Source organism: Arvicanthis niloticus, chromosome 3, assembly GCF_011762505.2.
Source record: "Arvicanthis niloticus isolate mArvNil1 chromosome 3, mArvNil1.pat.X, whole genome shotgun sequence".
Lineage (NCBI taxonomy): Eukaryota > Metazoa > Chordata > Mammalia > Rodentia > Muridae > Arvicanthis > Arvicanthis niloticus.
The window spans coordinates 41665822-41686920 of NC_047660.1; the positions used below are offsets into that span (position 1 = coordinate 41665822).

General features: G+C 41.0%; 1 protein-coding gene across 3 annotated transcripts in view; it reads left to right on the forward strand.

Moving 5' to 3' along the window:
• The first annotated feature begins 4935 nt into the window (after positions 1-4935).
• The window catches only part of Akap11 (A-kinase anchoring protein 11), a 48237-nt gene continuing 32073 nt past the window's right edge, over positions 4936-21099 (forward strand). The window contains exons 1-2 of one of the 3 annotated variants that reach the window (XM_034497621.1): positions 4936-5115; positions 19160-19271. In XM_034497621.1, coding sequence (XP_034353512.1) covers positions 19212-19271 — 60 coding nt within the window. In that variant the 5' untranslated portion in view covers positions 4936-5115; positions 19160-19211. The remainder of the gene's footprint in view (positions 5116-19159; positions 19272-21099) is intronic. The other 2 variants (XM_076930690.1, XM_034497622.2) reach the window with 2 other exon arrangements.

Here is a 21099-nt window from a genome sequence, read left to right on the forward strand (position 1 = left end):
ATAATAAGCAAGCAAGCAAACAAACCAACAAAAGAACCAAAGATAAGAACTGAAGGATGTGTACTAAAGCTTGACATGATTTTTACGAGTGAACTGACTGACAGCTGGGTCCATCACTCATGTAATACGGCTCAGGGAGGAATCCAGCAACTCAGCCAAGGGGTGAGCCAAGTTTTCAAACAGGAAGCGACACGGAATCTGCTTTGGCTATCTGAGGTTGCTGGTGTAGAGACCCAAAGCTTCTGGGGAAAGATGATGCCTTCCTTTGTAGTCAGAATGTCACGCAGAGATTAAGTTGGGAGCCAGCTCTGTATAGCATGCTCAGTTTCACTGACAGGCAGGACCAGACTGAACTAGTTGATTTTAGCACGCACTGTGACATTTGGTGACAGATGGGATGAAGAACAGATCAATGTTGCTAGGCCATAGTTCTATATGCTTATCACCCAAGTATCTTGACTCCACTGGGTCATGTCTACAAGTGAAGGAACCTTTTTCATTCATTACAAAAGGTTACACTGGAGGAGACACTAGCAATTTGTTTACTAAAATATCCCTGTGGTGCCAGGCCTGGCCTGTAATCCCAGCTACTCAGGTTGCTGAGGCCTGAGGATGCCATGCTCAAGGCTCGCCTAGTCTACAGAGTGAGTTCCAGGCCAGCTTGGGCTAATTTAGTAGGACTATCTCAGAATAGAAAGTAAAACTTGGGCTGGAGATGGCCATAGCTCAGTGTGAGACTGCTTGCTTAGTGTGCCTGAGGCCCTGGGTTCAATTGCCAGGGCTATAAACACAAGCAAGAAATAAACATTTTCTGGGGCTACAAGCGGGTTTTTCTGACGTTTTCATAGGCGTCTTTAGAGACAGACTGTGCTCTCTAATGTGGCAGCTTGCTGCCTTGGCTCTTTTGTACACTGTCCTCCTTTCTTTTCAACCTTGAATTCTTCTTTGCAGCAGAACAAGTCTACAGCCTTGGCTACCCTTAGCCAGCACAAGTTTAGATTATAACTTTAACCCAGACTTTTACTGCTAAGAAATATAGATGTGATTCCTGCTTGGATCCTTTGGTCTAGCGGAAGAGGTGGGCATTAGTTAAATATAATCACACAAATGAAAATCCATATATGTGGGCAAGTGCTTCAGAGAAAAGGCAGAGTCCTCACTAAAGGGGAGTGTACTTCACGGAGGGAGTCAGGACACAACTTCCTGCAGAGATGACAACAGAGCTGACAGGTCCTGGATTCTGGGTAGTCATAGATGAAGGGAAACAGAAAAGATGTGCAGGGCTGAAGGCAGAGTGTGAGGCAAGGTCTGAGGCAGGGTTGAGCCGTGTTTCGAGACTCTGAAAGATAGACTGGCATCTAGATAGAGAGGGAAGAAATCAAGACTGGCCTTGGGGAGAAGCATAGACTTTTAAGCAGATGAATGATGTGGTTATATCATCACTGAGTGCAAATACTCCTGCAGGGACTAAACATGCTTAATAGAGACGGCCAAAAAAACCAAAACCAAAACCAAAAAAAACCCCAAAACCACAAACAACAACAACAACAAACAACAACAACAACAACAACAACAACAACCCCCCAAAAAAACCCATAGGAACAAAGAAAGCGTATGTAGATTGGAAGTACAAACTTTGTAAGCTAGGCAAATTTATGTTCTTTCATTTTATATGTACATTTTATATGTATATGCGTATACTTCAATGCATGCATGTAAGTGTACAAGGTACATGCATTGCCCACAGTGTTCAGAAGGGGGTGTTGAGTCCCCTGGAACTAGAGTTATGGACAATTGTTAGCTGTTATTTGGGCACTGGGAACCTAGTCTAGGTTCTCTCCAGCCCCATAAACATAATTTTTTAAAATTAAGAATGGGAAGCAACATCTACCACAAAATGTTAGATAGATGTTCAGTACACATTATTAATAACCCAAAGTGAAAACAACCCACATATCTATCAACTATAAGATAATCAATAAAATATGCTAAATGTATAGAATAGAATCATTATGTCCTTAGAAAGAAACGAAATCCTGATACATGTTATAACATGGATGACCCTTGAGAACAATGTACTAAGTGGATAAATTGACAAAAAGGTCATTATGCAATTTAGTTTCATTAAATACCCAGATTAGGCAAGTTTATAGAAACAAAGATTATTAGTGATTGCTTAGGACTGAGGGTGAGATAGGGGGTTACTGGTTGCTAATAGGTGTTTTTTATAAACGGGAGGACAAAGTCATTTTGAAAATTAGATTACAATGTTGGTGCACAGCTCTGTGAATATACAAAAAACCCATGAAAATGCATGTAAGTTATATTAAACACACACACATACACACACACACACACACACACACACACACACACGTGTATGTATGTGTGTATCTAAAAGATGTTGTAAAAGACTCTAAGAACTAAGGATACTATAGGAGGTCTTAATTTCTTTTCACTTCATAACCACAGTGTTCCAAACAGCTAGCACAAGGGACCACAATCACTTCCCAGCCAGAGTAAGTTGGGATGATTTATGATCCCGTTAATATGTTTGGATGGTAGAGTTGAGTCCTCTGTTGGTCTAAATTAGCAATACCAAGCAGCTGCTTCTATTAATCATATGAGAGCTGCAGATTCCAGAACGCACTCCAAACTAGCCTTTAAAATGGCCTTATTTGAAGGAGTGGGTTTTTTTTTTTTTTAAAGGCCTTGTTAAAATAATACTTCTGACATGTTTTCCTTTCTTAAAAAGTAACCTTAAAATTTAATTCTTATTAAAAGTAAGGTGCTAACTTTCAGATGTTGTCTTGCTCTGACCAGGCACATGGGAATGCTTTGGATGTGACATAGATTCACAATGGCTCCAGAGGAAGGGACTGTGGGGCTGAGCAGGTGGTGCTACTTCCGTTTTCACACCCTGAAGCCAGCATTTCTTAGGAAGGCATTCCTGGTATCTGGCTCAATCAGTTACAGTCTCTCAGTTGGTGTGTGAGGTCCAATTTCACTTGGCTTGCTCAGCCCGCTGACTCTTACGTCTTTCCGAAGAAGAGTTCATTTCCCTCTCCAGCTTCCCCTGCCAGGGCAAGCATGACAAAATGGATTTCAGTCTTAGCCAGCCTGTGTGGAGAACAAATTGCCTTGTTTTATGTACAAGGAAGTTGAAACTCAGGAGCACAAAGAGCCTTGATCTGTGTGTGTCACCAGTGCTTCCTACTGGAAGACTTCCTGATTTCTTTCCAGTTGAATTAAATATTTTTCAGCCTCCAACCCCTCTTTTCTAATCTTACACTAATAAATACCTACAAAGAACATTATTTTATGTTCCATTTTGTTTAGAATTAGCTTAAAGATGCAGCTTACCTGGGTAGTGAAAATGGAGGTAAGAAATCTAAAGGCAAGAGGCCTCTCTGGCCATTCACTTCTCAAGTAGTTTAAAACAACAAAACAAAACAAAACAAAACAAAACAAAACAAAAACAAAACAAAAAAAAAACCTACGTATTTTAAATAGAAGTCAGCAGCCGGGCACTTAGGGTTCCGACTGAACAGATTTTGGGGAAGGTCAAGGCCATTGGAAATTGGTTCTTACACAATTGTCTCTCTCCTGGACAAGACTCCTTGCTTCTGCTTTGGCTTCCTTAAAATTCACTCTCTACAGGGATGACCTTACTAGTTTTTTTTTTGTTGTTGTTGTTTTGTTTTTTTTGTTTTTTTTTTAAGCTAATTGTTGTTATTGTTCCCCCTTAAAAAATAAGTCTTCAAAGCTTTTCCACTGTAGGCTAAATTCCCAGTTCTTCTCTTGGTTAATAGGCTGTAAGGGATCCAGCCTCTGTTATCTCTACAGGTTTAGTTCTTGTCAATCAAGTGTGCTAGATTAGATCCCCATTCCGGGCTTGTGAATTATCCTTTTTGCTAGCATTGTTCTTCTCTCCCATTTTTGTAGGGCTGTTATCCAAATCACTGCTTGGATCTTTCCTCCCACAAGGGCACCGCCCCCAAATAGTGGCCCAATTGTAACCACCATCAGATAATAATTCGCCAGTTAACACCTACAGATATCCGCCCCCCACCCCATCCCACCTCAGATCTCTACAACCTATTCTATTCTTCTTCATCCTGGTTCAATAGACAACCTGGAATAATATTTAAAACGTGTAAGGTAAACAGCCAAACGCTGTTGAAGAGAATGAATATATGAATGTTCTATTTCTTGTCCCTCTCCCTTAATGAAGACAAAACAAATAAGGAGTATATGCTTCAAAATGTCTTTCTCATCTCTCTGCCAATTTGAGGACCGGATGTCCTTGAGGAGACCATTCAACGTGACTGCACCGATCCTTCTGGTTTAAACAGGAGTCACACAGCTTGTCTTCCAAGGCAGGGCTTCTTGGTGGTCAAAGCCTTATTTCCCAGTTTCAATGGCCCGTGGGGTAGGGAGGTGCATTCCCCTTGGTCTGACTCCAGAGGTTCAGACTGGGCCCGAGGCCTGGTGCTCACTGGCCCCGGTGGTTTTCCCAGATGATGTTGGGAACCGGGCAGAGCCATTCTGAAGGATGGGCTGTGCATGGACCCTTGCTCTAGTGGGCTGCCGCTGCGGGACACCAGCCACGGGAAGGTGGGGCGGCCCAAGGTGGCTAGTCTAAGGGTGGAGGATGCCAGCTCTCTAGCCTAGGAGGCTCCCCAGAGGAAAGGGTTAAGCCGTTTCCAAGGCAACGCACCAGGAAGCGCGCAAGACGTCAGCTGAGAGTTCGTAGGTCAGCTTCGGTTTTAAAGCTCCCACGGGCCCGGGGCCACCAGGCCAATGGAGAGGGTGCCTCTGCGTCACGTGACGGGCGACCCGCAGCTTTGCCCTCCAGAGCACGTGGGAAGATTTTTTTTTTTTTTTTTTTTAACCCCCCTTGTTCCTTTTGCGCGGGCTCGGCCACGGGACCGTTCTCGCGAGAGGTGCGACTGCTCTCGCGAGAGTGAGTGGGCGGCGTGGGGAGGCGGCGGCGGTGGCGTCGCGGGCTGGGGCGGGCAAGGGACAGCCGCTGCGCTGCGGCTCGCGCCACCGGGCGTTGCGGGCCGTGACGGGAGGGTGACATGCCCCGGAGCTGAGAGGCTGTGCCGCCGGGTGAGCGGGGCAGGGAGCGGGGAGCCAGCGGGCCGGGTCCAGACTGCAGCCGGGCTCCGTGGCCTCGCTGCGTGGGGCGCGGGCGGGAGGACGGTGCACTTTGTCCTCCGCATCAGCATCCTTCCCTGTCAGCGTCCGAGCCCGGGTCTCCGGCGCTGCCCTAACCTCAGATGCTGCTGTTTGCATCGCTGTCACGTCGCCCCCAGGCTGGCCAAGCATCTGAACTGCGCTATCAAATAGAAAATGGGCTGGGCAAACCACAGTGACAGTACAGTCTAAACCCCTGGTCTGGCTTGGTGACAGTCCTTTAGCTCTGCTTACTGTCTTTAAAAAAAGAAAAAAAAAAAAACTGTATTAGTTGGAGGTGGCTTAGCTTTAAGCATTAAGGCATTTCACGGTGAGCAGTACTGCTGAGACACCTCGCTAATGGCCTTGGCGCATACTGGAGTTAATATTCGCAGTTCCTTTTAGCTTTGTGATTATTCATTTGCTCTAAAATGCTTGCTTCCCTTTGCATCTTCTCACCTTGTTAGCAGTGTTATTTATACTGACACTCAATTTTATTATGTATGAAAATATTTAAAAATTAGAATATCAGGAAAGGTGGAGTATTCATGCAAAGATGATTTTGTTTTAATGCCTTCATGTTTGTTCGGTGTGTGTGTGTTGGTAAAAGGCAGCCCAGTGCCTGGTATGATTGATGTCATTTTACATAGTGCCACCTAATCTTTCAAATTATAGGAGCATTTTCAAAGAATATCCAGGTTATTCATACTTAATTGTGTTTTCCAGGCAGAACTGTGAATCATGGGTTGGCAGTAAATTAAACAATTAGTTGTGTTGTTAGTAACTGACTTAGGAGGGATAAAGGGATATGAGGGAATTGGGGAAGAAGTGGGTTGATGAGCAGAGATGTGGCTAATGTAGATAGCTATAAAACTGCTCAACTGATCTGCCTGCAAAGGAGTTGGCAGGATATACTCTGTGGCCAGTGATGTTTCTCAGTTGTTGAAGATACTGGAGTTGGAGCCCCAGAATTGTGAGAAATTTACTAGCCTTCTCTAGCCTCTGAATTCCAGGGCTGTGTCTAGGAAACAGAAGAAAATCCTCTGGGAGAAAGGATGGTCTGTTTTATTTTAATTCCAAAGATTTAGTGTCTGGGAAAGGAACTCAGCCAATTCAGATCATACTGCAGCAGGTTGTCTAAAGGGAGCTTTCCAGTTAGAAAAAGCGGGATTCTAGCCACACACGGGGATATAAAAATTTTAGGTGAATGGGCAGAGGCGATAACTAAAATTCCCTTCCACTCATGGCAGAGTGAGAGAGAGAAAGACTATTTGTTACTAGTCTTTCTAACTTGTGGCAAGAGTTCCAGACTTTTAGGGCAATGGTTGCTTTGTCTTGTGTTTGGAAAGCAGTTGAAGTAACATAGGTTGGAGTACTTACTTATGTAAAGTGTTTTTTTTTTTTTCTTTTTCTCTTTTTCTTTTTGTGAAGTAGCCCCAGTAGTAAAAAAATTAACCACTCAAGAGAGAATGAGTGTTGAGACAGGTTAGAAAACTGAGTTTAGCTTGAGTGGTAGTTGAGGGCGCAGGAAAGAAAATATGCTTTACCACTTTAAAAGCAAATGGGCCAGATCCATACATTTTCTTTTTTTCTGTTCATCCTTACAGAAAGAAATGAATTGAAAATGACCTCCTGGAGATAAGCATTTAGAACGTATGGGTTATTGACTAGACTTGACAGAAGGAGGAAACAGCAATTTTGTGTTAGCCTCTGCTTACTTGGTGCTTTTCCTTTGACCTTCCTTAATGGCTTGAAGATTTGGCTGCAAGAATCAAAAAGCCATTAGAATTAGCTTACATGAAAAAGGCATTTGTCATATTGTTGGAGCACTGATGCTGAGGTCCAGTTTGTGATTCTAGCTCAGTGGCCTGGAGACTGGAAAGCCATGAGGTCGAAGCACATCAAGTTTTCTCTTCCTTCTCTACTGCTAATTGCATGCCCTCTTCAGTTATTAAATACTGGCCTTCTCTTGAAACCTCTTGGTTTTTGTTTCTTTGGCTTGCCAGAGTGTTCACATCAGACCCACTTTGACTTTGCATCATGGTTCCTAACAGACCTTGTTAGCTCTCAATTCTAAATGTCTATATGTATCGAGAGCCTGTCGTGGTCAGCTTTCCACTTCTTGTCAAGTTGGTTGTAGGGTGGAGTGGGAAGATGGGAGTAGGAGATGGATGGTGGGGAACCACACGTGCCTGGTAGTTCTTAGGACTTCAGCTTTTCAGTCTGCTTCATCAAGGTCTTTAAGATGGGGGAGGTCTGTAGTTGGGAGGAGATGATGGGTACTTATGGTGTACTGTAGTATCTTGGAGTTTGAGTTCTTTCCCCAAACCCCAGCATTTCACTTGGTCTCAGCTACCTAGAGTTGCAACCAGCCCCAGTGGTCTCTTTCCAGGACAGGTTCTCCTGGGTTTGTTAGGTTGGACAGGCTGCTTAAACACAGTTTATATAATGGGCATAATGATACCCTGAGAATGGTAGATTCACATGTGGAAACAGTTTCTTTCTAGCTGGAAAATGGCAGTTATGGTGCAGAAATATGATGTGTACTGTTGCTGTCTGTGGGCTGGGCTTCTGGGGTGTTCAGAGAAGAAATTGTCATTTTTCTTTTTAGTCCAGTGCTGACCACACATACTTAGAACTATTTCTTAAAAATTTCTTCCACATAATTGTGGTTCCACACTGCTTTTTTTTTTTTTTCTTTTCTTTTTACCTGCCTTGAACCATTGATGGTAATTATTTCTTTAGATTTTTGGTTAATCTTATATTCTCTTCTACTGTCTTGGATCAGCTTTAAATTCTGGATATATGAATGATTCTTAGAGTAACATTTCTAGGTTTAGCATTAAGTAAATCTGTTTATTAGTTCATGTTTGGATATTACCATACTGATGTAAAGCACCATCTTCCAATTATTGCATAATTGGTGACGGCTCTGCTTTTCCTTTGCTTAAGTTCAAACCCTAACTTCATGTTTCATACTTTTACTTTTTAATGACTCCTTATATATCCTATTAATGAATGGCCTCTGTGCAGGCTTATGTGAGCTCTCCTATGAGCCAAGCAGCACACCTTGTGCATCAAATTCACTCACATATTTTTGCTCCTGGCAGCCTGGGGCAGAGGCTTACTATATATCTGCAATGCTTTTAAGTAATGTACTGTTAGAGTCAGGGAGTTACAAGAGTTTCCGGGAATGAGAAATTTGTTCCATGATTCCAAAATCTACCATGATTTTGTTTAGAAACAGTCTTGTGGAGGATCATACATAATATTAAGAACATAACTGTATGATCATGGCAGCATGATCACATTGACAATAACTCTTAAGTTTTAGTGTGTGTATTTTCTTTTTGAAGTTGTATTTACAATTGCTGTAGAGGGAGTTGCAGTTCATACTTGACATCTGTCAACAAGGCCATGATACTTGAAATACCAATGGCTGGCTAGGCTCAGACAGACTTCAGAAGAGAAACCAAAGCTGGAATGCAGTTGAAAGACCACTGACATTTTTCTATGGCTGTTTAAGAAAACAAATATGCTTAACTTGAAACAGTTCTTATCTAAGTGACCCTGCTCTTCATTCAGTGATGTCACTTGTTAGCATATGTTCCTCAATTTCATATGCTCGACAATTTCTTTACCTTCTAGTTTATTCAGTTCAGTAAATAATGGTTTTGTTTTTTATAAGGCCTTTGAGGAATATAGAGAGATAAGGCCTGGCCTTGCAGTGTAAGTGAGCTCTTGACTGAAAAGTTTTCTGCTATTGTATCTTAGCCACAGTTACTTAGACACTTCAGGACTGGCAGGTGAATGTTGCTAGTAGTTAATGCAAGGCATAGATGTATCCATTTAATTGGAATACAAGGCACCGTAGTCTCAAGTGTTAGTTAGCTTTGCTCTGAAGGTACATGAGATGACTTCTGGAGAGTTGGTGTTTACAGCTGGGTAGGTCTGCTGGCATCCAGAGGACAGATAGGTCCACCACCTACAGCGAAGACTGATCTAGCCATGTGCTGGGTATGAAAACCTTATGGTGGTAAGAACAAGATGTATCTTGTATATGAAAGAATGGGTTGACTTAGGAGTTAAATATAAAAAGCCAGAAAGTATAAGAAAGCAAGTGTCTTAGTCATTGTAGAAATGCTCTTTCTTCTTAATATAATTGGCTATTGTTTTGGAAGGCAATTAGGATAGTTGTGGTATTTTTAGATTTAGTAAGTCAAGCAGCAGGTCTGTGCCTGAAGGAGGAACCAGTATGTGAGTCCTGCCTTGCCATGTTATTGTGCTGTGAGGTAAGCCTTAGCCTTGTCTTTGCAGGAGAGGGTGGCATCACCCGTATCCTCCCACTGCTCACTATTACTGTTAATTCTGTTTCGTTTCTCTGGTGGTCACTGCGGGCTTATAGCTTTAGCTCAGCACAGCCTGTTTTCACACAGTAACATTTCATACGTGAAGTAGCATCTAATAGCTGACTTCCTACTGCCCACCCACCTCATCCTTTGTTCTTTCTGTCATGCTTTTCACTTCAGCGTTTAATCAGTTCCTATTTTCAACATTATTTTTTAAAAGCAACTAGGAACTGAGGAAATACTCTTATATCACTGTTTTTACTGTTTCATCCATCATTATTAGTTAGGTCCAGGTTCCATCTGGTATTGTTTTTCTTTGCCTGAAGAATCTCTTTTTATTGTTAATTTCTTGTGATCAACTGGTAATGAATCCTCACAGTTCTGATTAGTGAGAAGAATTTTATTTTGTCTTAATCTTTGAAAGTTTTTTTTTTTTTTTAAATCATGTGTGGCTGTTAACACGTTCCCCTCTTCCCATGTTAGAGCTGATAATCATTGCCCTGGTTCCGGCTGCCTGGTGGCAGACCTATCGGCTTCCTTACTGTCCTTCCTCGTCGCTGGCAAGGTGGTCTTTGTTTCTAGCAATTAGGTTGTGATTCACACGAGTGGTTTTTAAAAAATGTTTTTAATATTTATTGGATTTTCTTGGATCTGTCATTATTTTCATCAAATTTGGTATATTCTAGACCAATTCTAGACTGCTTTGCCTTTTTTGGTTCTGTCCTATTGACCTTTGGGACTCCATGTACCTACTTTTTTTTTTTTTTTTTTTTTTTTTTTTTTTAATGATGCTTCATAGGTCCTGATGCCTGTTTTTAAAATTCCTGTGTTCTGCTGTAATATTTTCTATTATCTACAATTTCACTTCAGTATTAAATACTGTTAATGCCTCTAGCATGTTTTTCATTTTAGAGATACTTCCCTTATTTTTAATGTTTTTATTAATATAGGAATTGCACAGTGTCACAACAGTTCTGTACATGAATATAATGTATTCATCATATTCACCCCATTAACTTATTATGTCCTCCCACTCCTGGTGACTCCCTTTCTCTTTCCAACTGTTCTCTTTCTACTTTGATGACTTTTTGGTGACCCAGTGAGTTTCGGTAGGGCTGCTTACATAATATGGGTAAAGAATTATTTACAGGAGTGTAGCACCTCACCAGTTGCTCTAACACTAAAGGAACTCTCTCATTCTTCTCATCAACCATTACTGCCTGTCCATTGTTGGTGAGGGGGGTCTCATGGGACCCTACTCCACAGCTACTTTTAACTGCCTGTAAATCCTCAGAGAGGGCTTGAACCTTGTGGGTCCCTCCTCCTTTGAAGCAAATGTTGATGGGCCCAGTCTTATGTGGGTCATGTCTAGGTGAGTACAGCTTCTTTGATTTCAAGAGTACCATGCCAAGTCATGTAGGGAATACAGCATTCCTTCTGTCTCCTCGCTGTTGGTGTTCTCTGAATTAGAGGGATCATGTAGGTCTCGTGGGCATTCAGTAGTCAGTTATTCTCATCATTGGCTGGTCAGTAGTCTGCATTTACCACTGTCCTTCATTGATCTGTGGAGCTAAACAGAGTATTTAGAAAATAATTTGGCGGGCACATCATTCTGTAAAACTATAGCTGCAGCTTCCTCGATAGAGCCTGTGACCCACCAGCTATTAGGGCCTTTGGTTTACAGTACCAGATGTGAACTCCCTCTTGTTCCAGTTAGAAAGCCATTGTGTATTCTCATAATTCGCCCTTATTGCATCAGTGGGCTGATCTTGCATGGCAGGTTAGTAATGTAATACAGATGAGTAAGCCTGTTGATGAAAATCCACCCCAACAACCTACATAGCACTTTCCAGCACTATGAGGGCTAACCAACAGGGAGGAAGCTTCTATCTCAGTTCCATGTGGTATCTTCAGTAATATGGTCTACCAGTAACCACTAGCAGTGGCAATTACCTGTATTGTTTTGGGAGCTGTAGAACCTCCCTGACTAACAACTCATGAGGAGGTATCCCAACCTGGCATTGAATTGTTCACTTCATTACCTGTACAGGCTACCTCTTCTTAGTTTTATCAATCATGCGTATGACATTTTTCTTAATGTTTGGTTTTGGTTGACCCTTCATCTCATCCTCTCTCCCATCTCCCCACCTACTCCTCTCATCCTTAATCTGCTCATTTGCAGGCTTCCCCTTCTTACATTCTCAAAAACTCTCTTGAAAATTCTCTTCTGACGTTCTCTGCTTTAGTCTGGTGTCTTGTGTTTCTTCCTTTATCATGATTATGTGTTCTTCCCTCTTGAATATGTGGAGCATAGTGTATTAGTTGATTCTGTGGAGGAACAGAATTCATTGAATGTGTTTATGTGCATTAAAGGGGATTTATTAGTGTGGCTTACAGGATGTGGGCTGGGTGGTTCAAAAGTGGCTGCTCCTAAAGAAAAAACCAAAAGTCCAGTAGTTGTTCAGTCCTTGATGTTCAGTGTCTTGGCTGAACAAAGCAACAGGATAGATGAAGCCAGCAAGAGTGAACAGGCAGGCAAAAAGCAAAAGATTTCTTTTTTCAAGTCCTTTTATGTAGACTGACACCAGAAGGGGTAGCCCGGATTTAGGGTGGGTCTTCTGCCTCATATGACTTGGATTTCAGGCAGATCTTCTCACCTCAAGTGATCTAACCAAGAAAAGCCTTCATAGGTGTGTCCAGCTACCTGGGTTTTCATTGATTCTAGATGAAGTTAAGTTGACAACCAGGATCAGCCATCACACACTCTAACATTGATTTCATGGTCTCTGCTCCCATCCTCAGCTCTCATTTTTTCAGGCTATCACTTCTAGATGTGCAGTTGTTGTCATTTTTTTCTTCCCCTGTTAGGGTCAGATTTCTGTCCTTTGCATATTGTGTGCCCACCATTGAGTTGTTTGTTAGTGCCTCCTCCATGTGTACTTTTCCAGAGAGCTGACTGTTGCTGGAATGCACAGTTAGATTATTTGTACTCTGTAGGGTTGTTTCAAGGTCCACATTGAAGTTTTCTTAGTGGTAATGCTTGGATTTCCCAATACTGGCAGCGTCTTTGGAGGGTGCCTGTTGTCTGATGGGCCATAGGAGTTTTGCTTTTCCCTACTCTGTTGGTGAGAGTATGATATATTCCAAACCCTGTTTGGTTTTAAGTATTGTTGGTATAGTGCTCTTGGATCACTTCTCAACCCCGATGCTCAGTTTGTATCAGTAACAGTTACAGGCAGACCTTTCTTCAGACCTCCGGAGCACATGCTGCTGTTGCGTTCTTCCTTTAATACTCTGTTCTAGAGCATGAGCCAGCATTGTCTCCAAAACTCACCGTGACTGCCAGACTGCCTGGCTTTGCTCTCCTGTGTTGTGACCTGGAAGGAGCTGGCAGGCAGTGTTTCCTTTCTGAGGTATCAGTTACACCCTGCATTGCTGTTGTCTGATATTTGAAAACCAGTGTTTCATACTTATGTTGTACTGTTTGGTTGTAGTTCAATGGAAAGTTAAATTTAACACTTGGCCATTTGGTATGTGTTAAATTATATTTAGAACATTTATTACATATCTCAAACACAGTAGAACCTGTAAATAAACTTTAAAAGACATTAAATATAGGCATACCTATTTGAATATTTAAGTATATACTTTGCTCTTTAAGATTACTTTTTTTTTTTTGAGAATCTTGCCTAGACCAATCTTGACCTCTTAGTCCTGCTTCAGCCCCGAACCTGAGATTATAAGTGTGCGCAGTCATAAGATTGCTTTTTATTTAGCAAGTGTTTGAATCCTGCCATTTTCAAATATAAATTGAATCTCCCTGAGTCACAAAAAAGAGATGTGTACAAACAATGGACCTGCAGAGTAAAGGACAAACTACTTGGAAAGCATAGAGGACATATTGATTATTGGGAAAAGGGCAGGGAAAGATGAGGGATGAGTCAAGTTTTTTTCAGAGAAAAATGCATCCTTGAAGATGCACGAAAAATGAGTAGACTTTAGAGCATGACAGATCAGAAATTGGTGATTTATTAGCTGTGATCATTGGTAAGGATTCAAGGAAAATGATGGTTAACTATGGAATTGGTTTCCTGAAACAACATACATACATACATACATACATACATACATACATACATAATTTATTTATTTATTTATTTATAGTGAAACAGAGTGAAGAGTGTTTAGAGAAGCTTTATTCAGATTTTAAGCATACATTTAAATTCACATTTGTTTATTTATTTAGGAGACAGGGTTTTTCAGTGTAGTTCTGGCTGTCCTAGAATTACCTCTAGGGATCAGGGTGGCCTTGAACTCAGAGATCCACTTGCCTCTCAGCCTTTTAGTTCTGGGATTAAAGGTTGTGCTACCCCACCTGGCTTAAACATAGCTATTTTTAGAATAGCTGTACTTGGCTTAGTCTGTTTTCTGTTGCTCTAACAAAATACTTGAGGTGATTTGTTTTCTAGAGAGAATATTTAGCTCACAAATTTGGAGACTGAAAATCCCCATATTGAGCAGTTCTACTTTTTCAGCCTCTGGTCAGGGGTTTCTAGGTCAATCACAACATAGTAGATAATATCACGACTTGAGTGTGTGCTGGGGGAAGAGAGTGAGTGGTGGGACTGGAAGCCAGAGAGCTGGAAGGAGCTGCTTTGTATCAGCTCTTGGAGTGCTCCCTCTAGTCCCCAGGGAGCTGGAACTGCCATGGAGCAACGCTAATTCACTGTGATGGCTGTGCCTCCAGGGCCTAGAGGTCCCCAGAGCCCCAACCCTTTAATAGTCCCCTGTCTCTAACATACTGATGACCAACTCTAGGATGTGAGCCAAACCATAGCAAAGATTCTTAACTTTAATGTCTAGTAGAACATGTAGATAAGATGAATTGAATCTAAAGCATAGGACCGAACTGAAACTCTAAATTAGGAACTTAATTGTGTAGTTCAAACCACAGGTAAAGTATCTTTGGAAAAAATAAATAAGAAGAAAACCAATGGGAACAAGGATTAAAAATAAGTATTAAGGCCTCACAGAGACTTGACGTACTAGGATGGGGGGGATACACATACGGGGGCCTACGTGCTCAGAGGAGAAGGGGAGAGGGGATAGGGGAAGGAATGTGGAGGGGGTGATCAGGAAGGGGGTCAATAAGTAGGATGTAAAATGAATACGTTAAATAAATAAATAAATAAATAAATAAATAAAAGAATTGATGAAACTAGATCTTGTAAGTAAGCGCGTGGCTTTAGAAAGAATCTGATTTTCAAGTTGTTATTTGAGAGCTAGTCAGAGGGGTGAGTCATGGAGTACAGGTACTGCTGGGAAGGTGTTTTACACCTGAGTCCTGATTATAAAAAAGGTCAAGTTACAAATGCTCTTGACTTGAATGGAATGTTTCTTAAGTTAGAGATGAGGTAGGAAGGCTTGGGAAGTTGTGTTTGTTTTGCATTTTTAATCCTTAAGAAATTTATGTGCTTCTAGAAAATTATAAGATAATTTTGTTCCCATAAAACTACTATCTGGCCAGATGCCTGTCTGTTGTCACACCACATGGGGTGGGTGGGCAGAAAATATCCAGCGGCCTGCAGGTCACTGAGCCATGTTGCAGGGGCCAGCAGAAGACACCAAGAGACCCACCAGCTGCATGGCTTGTCCTCAGTGGGAGCCATATGGTGTTTTGGACTGATGGGAAAGCAAGAGGTGGAACTGGAGACAGGTGGAGAGGAATAACCTGATGTGAGGAGCCTGCCCTGCCTCCAAAGGCCATGGGGAAGTCCCACCCCCTGCTGCCACCGAGGTCCATGTCTGAGTCCATGGCTATGAAGCAGTAGGGGTCTGTGTCAAAGTACATGTGGTATTTTTTAATACCACAGGCAGTGTGGGTGGTCCTAGTTTCAGCTGCTTCTTGGACAATGTTGATGTTCAAGGGCTGTGCAGAGCTGGCCCTACCTCCCACTGGCTGCAGCACTCTGGAAAGCTGGCGGTGCCCCTCACTGGCTACAGTACTTAGGAGAGCGGCCGGGGCACCTTGCTTAGGCAACACGGTAGAGCTGACTCTGGTGTTGGCAGCATGGTTGAGCTGGCTAGAGGATATGAGCACAGGTGAACTCTGCTGCATGGTGATGTGTGTGTGGGGGGGGGGGGGCGGGAGGGGGATGCCCTTTTCTACCATGCTCTTGCCAACTGCAGCAGACTGAAGAGCTGACCCCAGGATTGTAAGAGCTAAAGAGCAGGTCCTGCCCCTCATTGACTGCAGCACTCTGCACCTCTCCTGAACAGCAGTTAGAAGCTGGCTTAGCCCCTTGTTGTCTGTGGCATTAGGTGAGCTAGCCTTGGCAGTGCTGGAGAGCTTGGCCTGGTAGTGTGTATGTGGGAAAGCTGGTGGGCTGACCAACTTAGCTGCCACCCAGGCTCAGATCCAAGGCTTGGAGTTGGCTCTTCCCAGCGTCTACCTCGTCTAGGAACTGCTGGGTGGAGTGAAGGGGATGTCCCTTACAAATCCAAAGTTGCAGAATCTCCATGACACAGGACAACAGGACGTCTGAGACGAGTCCTGATCCAGTATTGATAGTATAGCAGAAGCCAGAGGCCTCCAACCAGACCAGTGACTCATCGCAATGAACATTTTCAAGAAAAGATGTGTGGACAAAAGGGTATATTGTTGGGATACACTCTAACACACTACAGCTTCCACAACAAGATTTTTGTTTGCTTGGTTTTGAAGATTTATTTATTTTTATGTGTATGAGTGCTCTATCTGAATGCACACATGTATGCCACAAAGAGGACATCAGATTCCATTATAGATGGTTATGAACCATCATATGGTAGCTGGAGAATTGAACTCTGGCCTATAGAAGAGCAACCAGTGCTCTTAACCGTTAAGCCATCTCTCCAGCCCCATTTTTTAAAAATATTCTTTTGAGGGGGAGGTTATGAGGGCTGAGGGCAGATATGAAGGGACAGGGAGATGAGTGAGATAGGGGTACATGATATGAAATTCACAAAGAATAAAAAGTTTTAAAGAACCCACTACCTGTACCTATCTTTAGTGTATGTATATGTATGTGCATATGTATAATATATATATTTACATTTATACATAGTTACAGATTTTACACTGAATGGAATAATGCATGTGTGCTGGAACTGGCATTATTTTATTTGATAATTTATCATCCCATAAATCAGATAGACATTTTGTAACATAAAAAATCCTCATTATCAGTTTCCAGCACTGTCTTCAAGATATTTCCCAGGCTTGTGCAAACATTCATATATGATAGTGTCTATCTGCTAATCTGAAATCATTTGTAGCATTTTGCAAACATGCTTCTTCATTTAAATGTGTACTATTCAAATTCATCATTTCCCTCAGCTGGGCAAATAAATGAGAATTTATTTAAATCAATGAAATATTAGATTATTTTTAGGTTTTGTTTTGGTTCAGTGACTAGCCTTGCATTGTATTTGTGTGCTATATTTGGCACTATAGTTTGCAAAAGCATGTATGCAGGGATGTTTTGAGATGAGAAGTTGCAGGATCAGAGGTGTGCATATTTGTTCAGCACCCTGCAGCTCTGTTCTTTGTCTTTATAGTTGTTTCTCTGATTGTTTTCATGTCTCTTTATAAATTTGGTGATTTTTTAAAATCCTAGATAAGTATGTATGGTTGTTTGTATTAAACCTGTTTTTCCTGGTGACTATTGCTTTTGTACTGTTCCTCAGGAGATTTACTTTATTGGTGGTGGTTTTATTTTCTGTTTCTTGCCTGAGCCTGAGCCATTCCACTTCTAGCTGTTTCCTTTCTGCTTGGCTTGTCTCTTACAGCTCTCTATCTTTTCAGTTAAGTTCCCTTTTTATTATAACTGTGATTTCTTGCTTAGAATTTTTTATTTATCCAGAATAGGGCACAAGCAGGCATTAAGTGAGACGCTTCTTATGGCAGTACTTTAAGGAAAGATGTGTGTTTGCTCTTGTGCCATTGTAACCTAGAGTCTTCCTGGATCTACAGCACTTATGAGGGAATCATGCTATTTCTCTTTGTCCTCTACCTGTCTTTGGATTTGTGCCTGCCTGCCTGCCTGCCTGCCTGCCTGCCTGCCTGCCTGCCTGCCTGCCTGCCTGCCTGCCTGCCTGCCTGCCTTCCTTCCTTCCTTCCTTCCTTCCTTCCTTCCTTCCTTCCTTTCCTGCCATGTTATCCCAAACTGGTTCTCTCTTACATTGCACAGATATTCTTTTGGTAGATGTTTGGCTTAAATTAAATAAAAGTGGCATGACCATGATGATAATGGACTAAATACCTGAAACTCTAAGCAAGCCCTCAATCAAATGCTTTCTTTAATAGGTGTTGCTTTGGTCATGGTGTTTCTTCACAGCAATAGGCCAGTGACTAAGATGATGTGTGCTATGCACTCACACATCTGCAGTAAAAGTATGAAAATAGAATATAAATTAAAACTTTACTAAAATTTACCCTTTTTAAGTTCTGGGGAGAGGACTAGAATGAAGTTGTGCTGAAACTGTCATTAGAAACCTCATATAGGAATGCCTTGAAGAGATCAGTGTGGTTAACTGAAGATAATTGAAACTTATGTGAGCTTTTCTTAAATATTTATTGCTGTAATTTTCTGGTTTTTGTTATTTAGAATTTAGTTTTCTTCTTCCAGCCTTTACTGTAATCAAATATTTTCCACCAAGGCTTGGGTCCAACAAGACCACTGTCTTGTCACTGTCCTCAGTGTGTGGTATAAGCAGACCTTAGTGAACAGACTGAGATAGAGCAGTTGGCTGGCTGCGTAGTATACGAGTCCATTGAAGTCCCCAAAAGATTTTATGAAAGCATCATTCAAAAGTCAGTATTAATTTGAGAGTTTTGTGTGTAAGGTGTATAATTCTACAGATTATTTTCTGTATTAATTAGAGAGCTTTGTGTTTAAGTGTATGATTCTACAGACTATTTTCTGTATTGAGAGTTTTGTGTGTAAGGTGTATAATTCTACAGATTACTTTCTGTATTAATTAGAGAGCTTTGTGTTTAAGTGTATGATTCTACAGACTATTTTCTGTATTGAGAGTTTTGTGTGTAAGGTGTATAATTCTACAGATTATTTTCTGAGTTCTAGTCACTGGTATACTCTTAAACTTCAGATACGGATTTTGGTTTTTGTTCATCTGTCATTTTATAACATATGTACAAATTTCACATTCTGAAGGGGTAATAATACCTGCTCCATTTAGTGTTGCTCCAGGGATAGACTCTGGCTATGAAAATGGATTCCTTTTGTGACAGTACCCAAGTTTTAAACATTTTTCCAATGACCTTTGTTAAGAGTTTTCAGCTAAGAGGCGGCAGTTAGATTGAATGTAATAGCAAACTATAATAATTGTGACTCTAAAAATATTTTGTAGTACTTTTGTATCTCATTAAGGTGCCCATATTCTCCTATTTTTCATCCCCTGCCCCCACATACATATTCATGGGTGCTAATAAGCTTTTAGGTCTCAGTGTGTGTGTGTTCAGATTTTTTTTAAATGCTTATATTTGAAGAAATTATGTAGTGTAAAATGCTTGCTTGAATCACAAAGATGAGTAAATAATTTGTTTTCTTTTAATCTGTCTCCTTTAGGTGTTTTGTAGATATACTCTCCAACGATATTACATACTGCAGTGATACAGTTATGGCGGCTTTCCAGCCTTTCAGGAATAGTCACATAAAGAACAAAGCATCTGTCCGAAAAGTAAGTCCATTGTATTAGGTTCCTTTCAGTGGAACTTCAAAAAATGTGGTTTTGGTTTTGTTAGAGTTTTTGAATGAATCTTAGTATTTATATAAATTGTAACATTAAAATACTATGAAGATGAACGTGTATGAAAGTAGTGATGTCAATCATGTCTGTAATGATTTTCTTCCTAAAATCATTACAGTACAGTACCTCCTCCCCATTTCTTCTTCACACATCTTTTCCATCTTTTTTAAAGTAAGCTATCTTACATTTTGTTAGTTCCACCTTCAAGGTGATAAGAAGTATTAAACACTTGTTTATTTGGCATAAACAAATTTGAATGTTTATTACCTGTCAGGACTGTGCTAGATGGTGAGTAACTTGTGAGCAATGAGAGCGTACTTTTCTTGTATATGTTGTACTGTGGATTAAACCAAGGGCCTTGCGCATGCTAGATAACTTGCTCTACCACTGAGCTGTATTCCTAGCCCCTGCTCCACAGCCTCTTCCTGCATAGCTTCTTTTACTATAAAGTACATGAAGAAGGCTAGCTTTGAAGTAGCTTTGTGTCTCAGAAAGGCCTTGAGCTTGCTGTTGCTCCTGCCCAGTCCTTCCAAGTAGCCAGGGTTATGAGCCTGGACTGACAGCCTTGATCACGCTTCCTTCAACACTCTTGAATTTGCCCATGAAGACCATCTTTGAGTTTCATGGAGTTGTTTTCTTTGCTTTTTAATTATCTTTTAATAATTCTTCTCTCTTTTGACAATGCTTAAAAGGGATAGTTCATTTAAGTATGGGTAAGGGCCTTTTAATGACCAATGTATGACTTGTCACTTTCTGTGGTGGCAAGTACATTATTTACCCTCACCCATTTATTATTTATTTGTATTCCTCTGAACTCATAGGTTTTTACAATTCTATACTTTACAGAGTTTTATTTGTAGTGATTTCTGCCTAGAAACATCATTTGCTTTAGAGTGTCATGAGTTTGTTTATATTGGTAGTTCAAGCTCATGATTTATTTGTGTGTATATTCATAAATTAATGTGAAAACCTCCATTTATTAATGAAAACAAAACTATAAATATCAATGTTTTAAAGTCTACTGGAGTTGGGAAAAAAACTCAGAATGAGCAACTCATGCATTGTCTACCTTCTGTTGACACCTTTTTACACCGATTCTCTTCTCTGTTTACACCTCCATTCCCTTTATAATTGTGTGTGTATGCTACTGTCATTACCACTTCTAAGAAACCACTCATCTGTAACTTCATCTGATATGTAATCTGATAAATTCTCCCCAATTTGTCTCAAATTTGTTCTCGTAAACCTTGTAACTTTTTCTTGTTTCTTAACTAGAGTCTACTCAAGATTTGTTACAATACTACGTTGAATATTTTGATTACTTCGTTCTAGACCATTCCAGTGGTCTAGGTTTTATTTTCATGACACCGTATCTTTGGAAAAATCTGAGCTAGTTCTCCTGTAGAACATACCATGTTAGTTTTCACTGTACTTCTGTTTATCAGGAACATCTCAGAGGTTTCCTTGTCTTCATTGCTCTCCTGTCAGGTCAGGTCAGGAGATAATATTGTCAGTGTTCTTGAGGAAGTGGCTAGGATTGTAACATCTGCTGTCTGCAATATAAATGCAGAATGACTTTGATTAAATGCTTAGTAAGTAAGCTATGCAGTGATAGTTTAAGAAATGTGAGTAGCCTGTCTCCCAATAGCTTTTACTGCATAGATTTAGGACATATTAGTAATTCTTTCCAAGTCAGTATGTTCAGCGTTACAAAGAAGATTTTCAGTTTGTCCATATGTGTCATCCAGCAATCATAGGT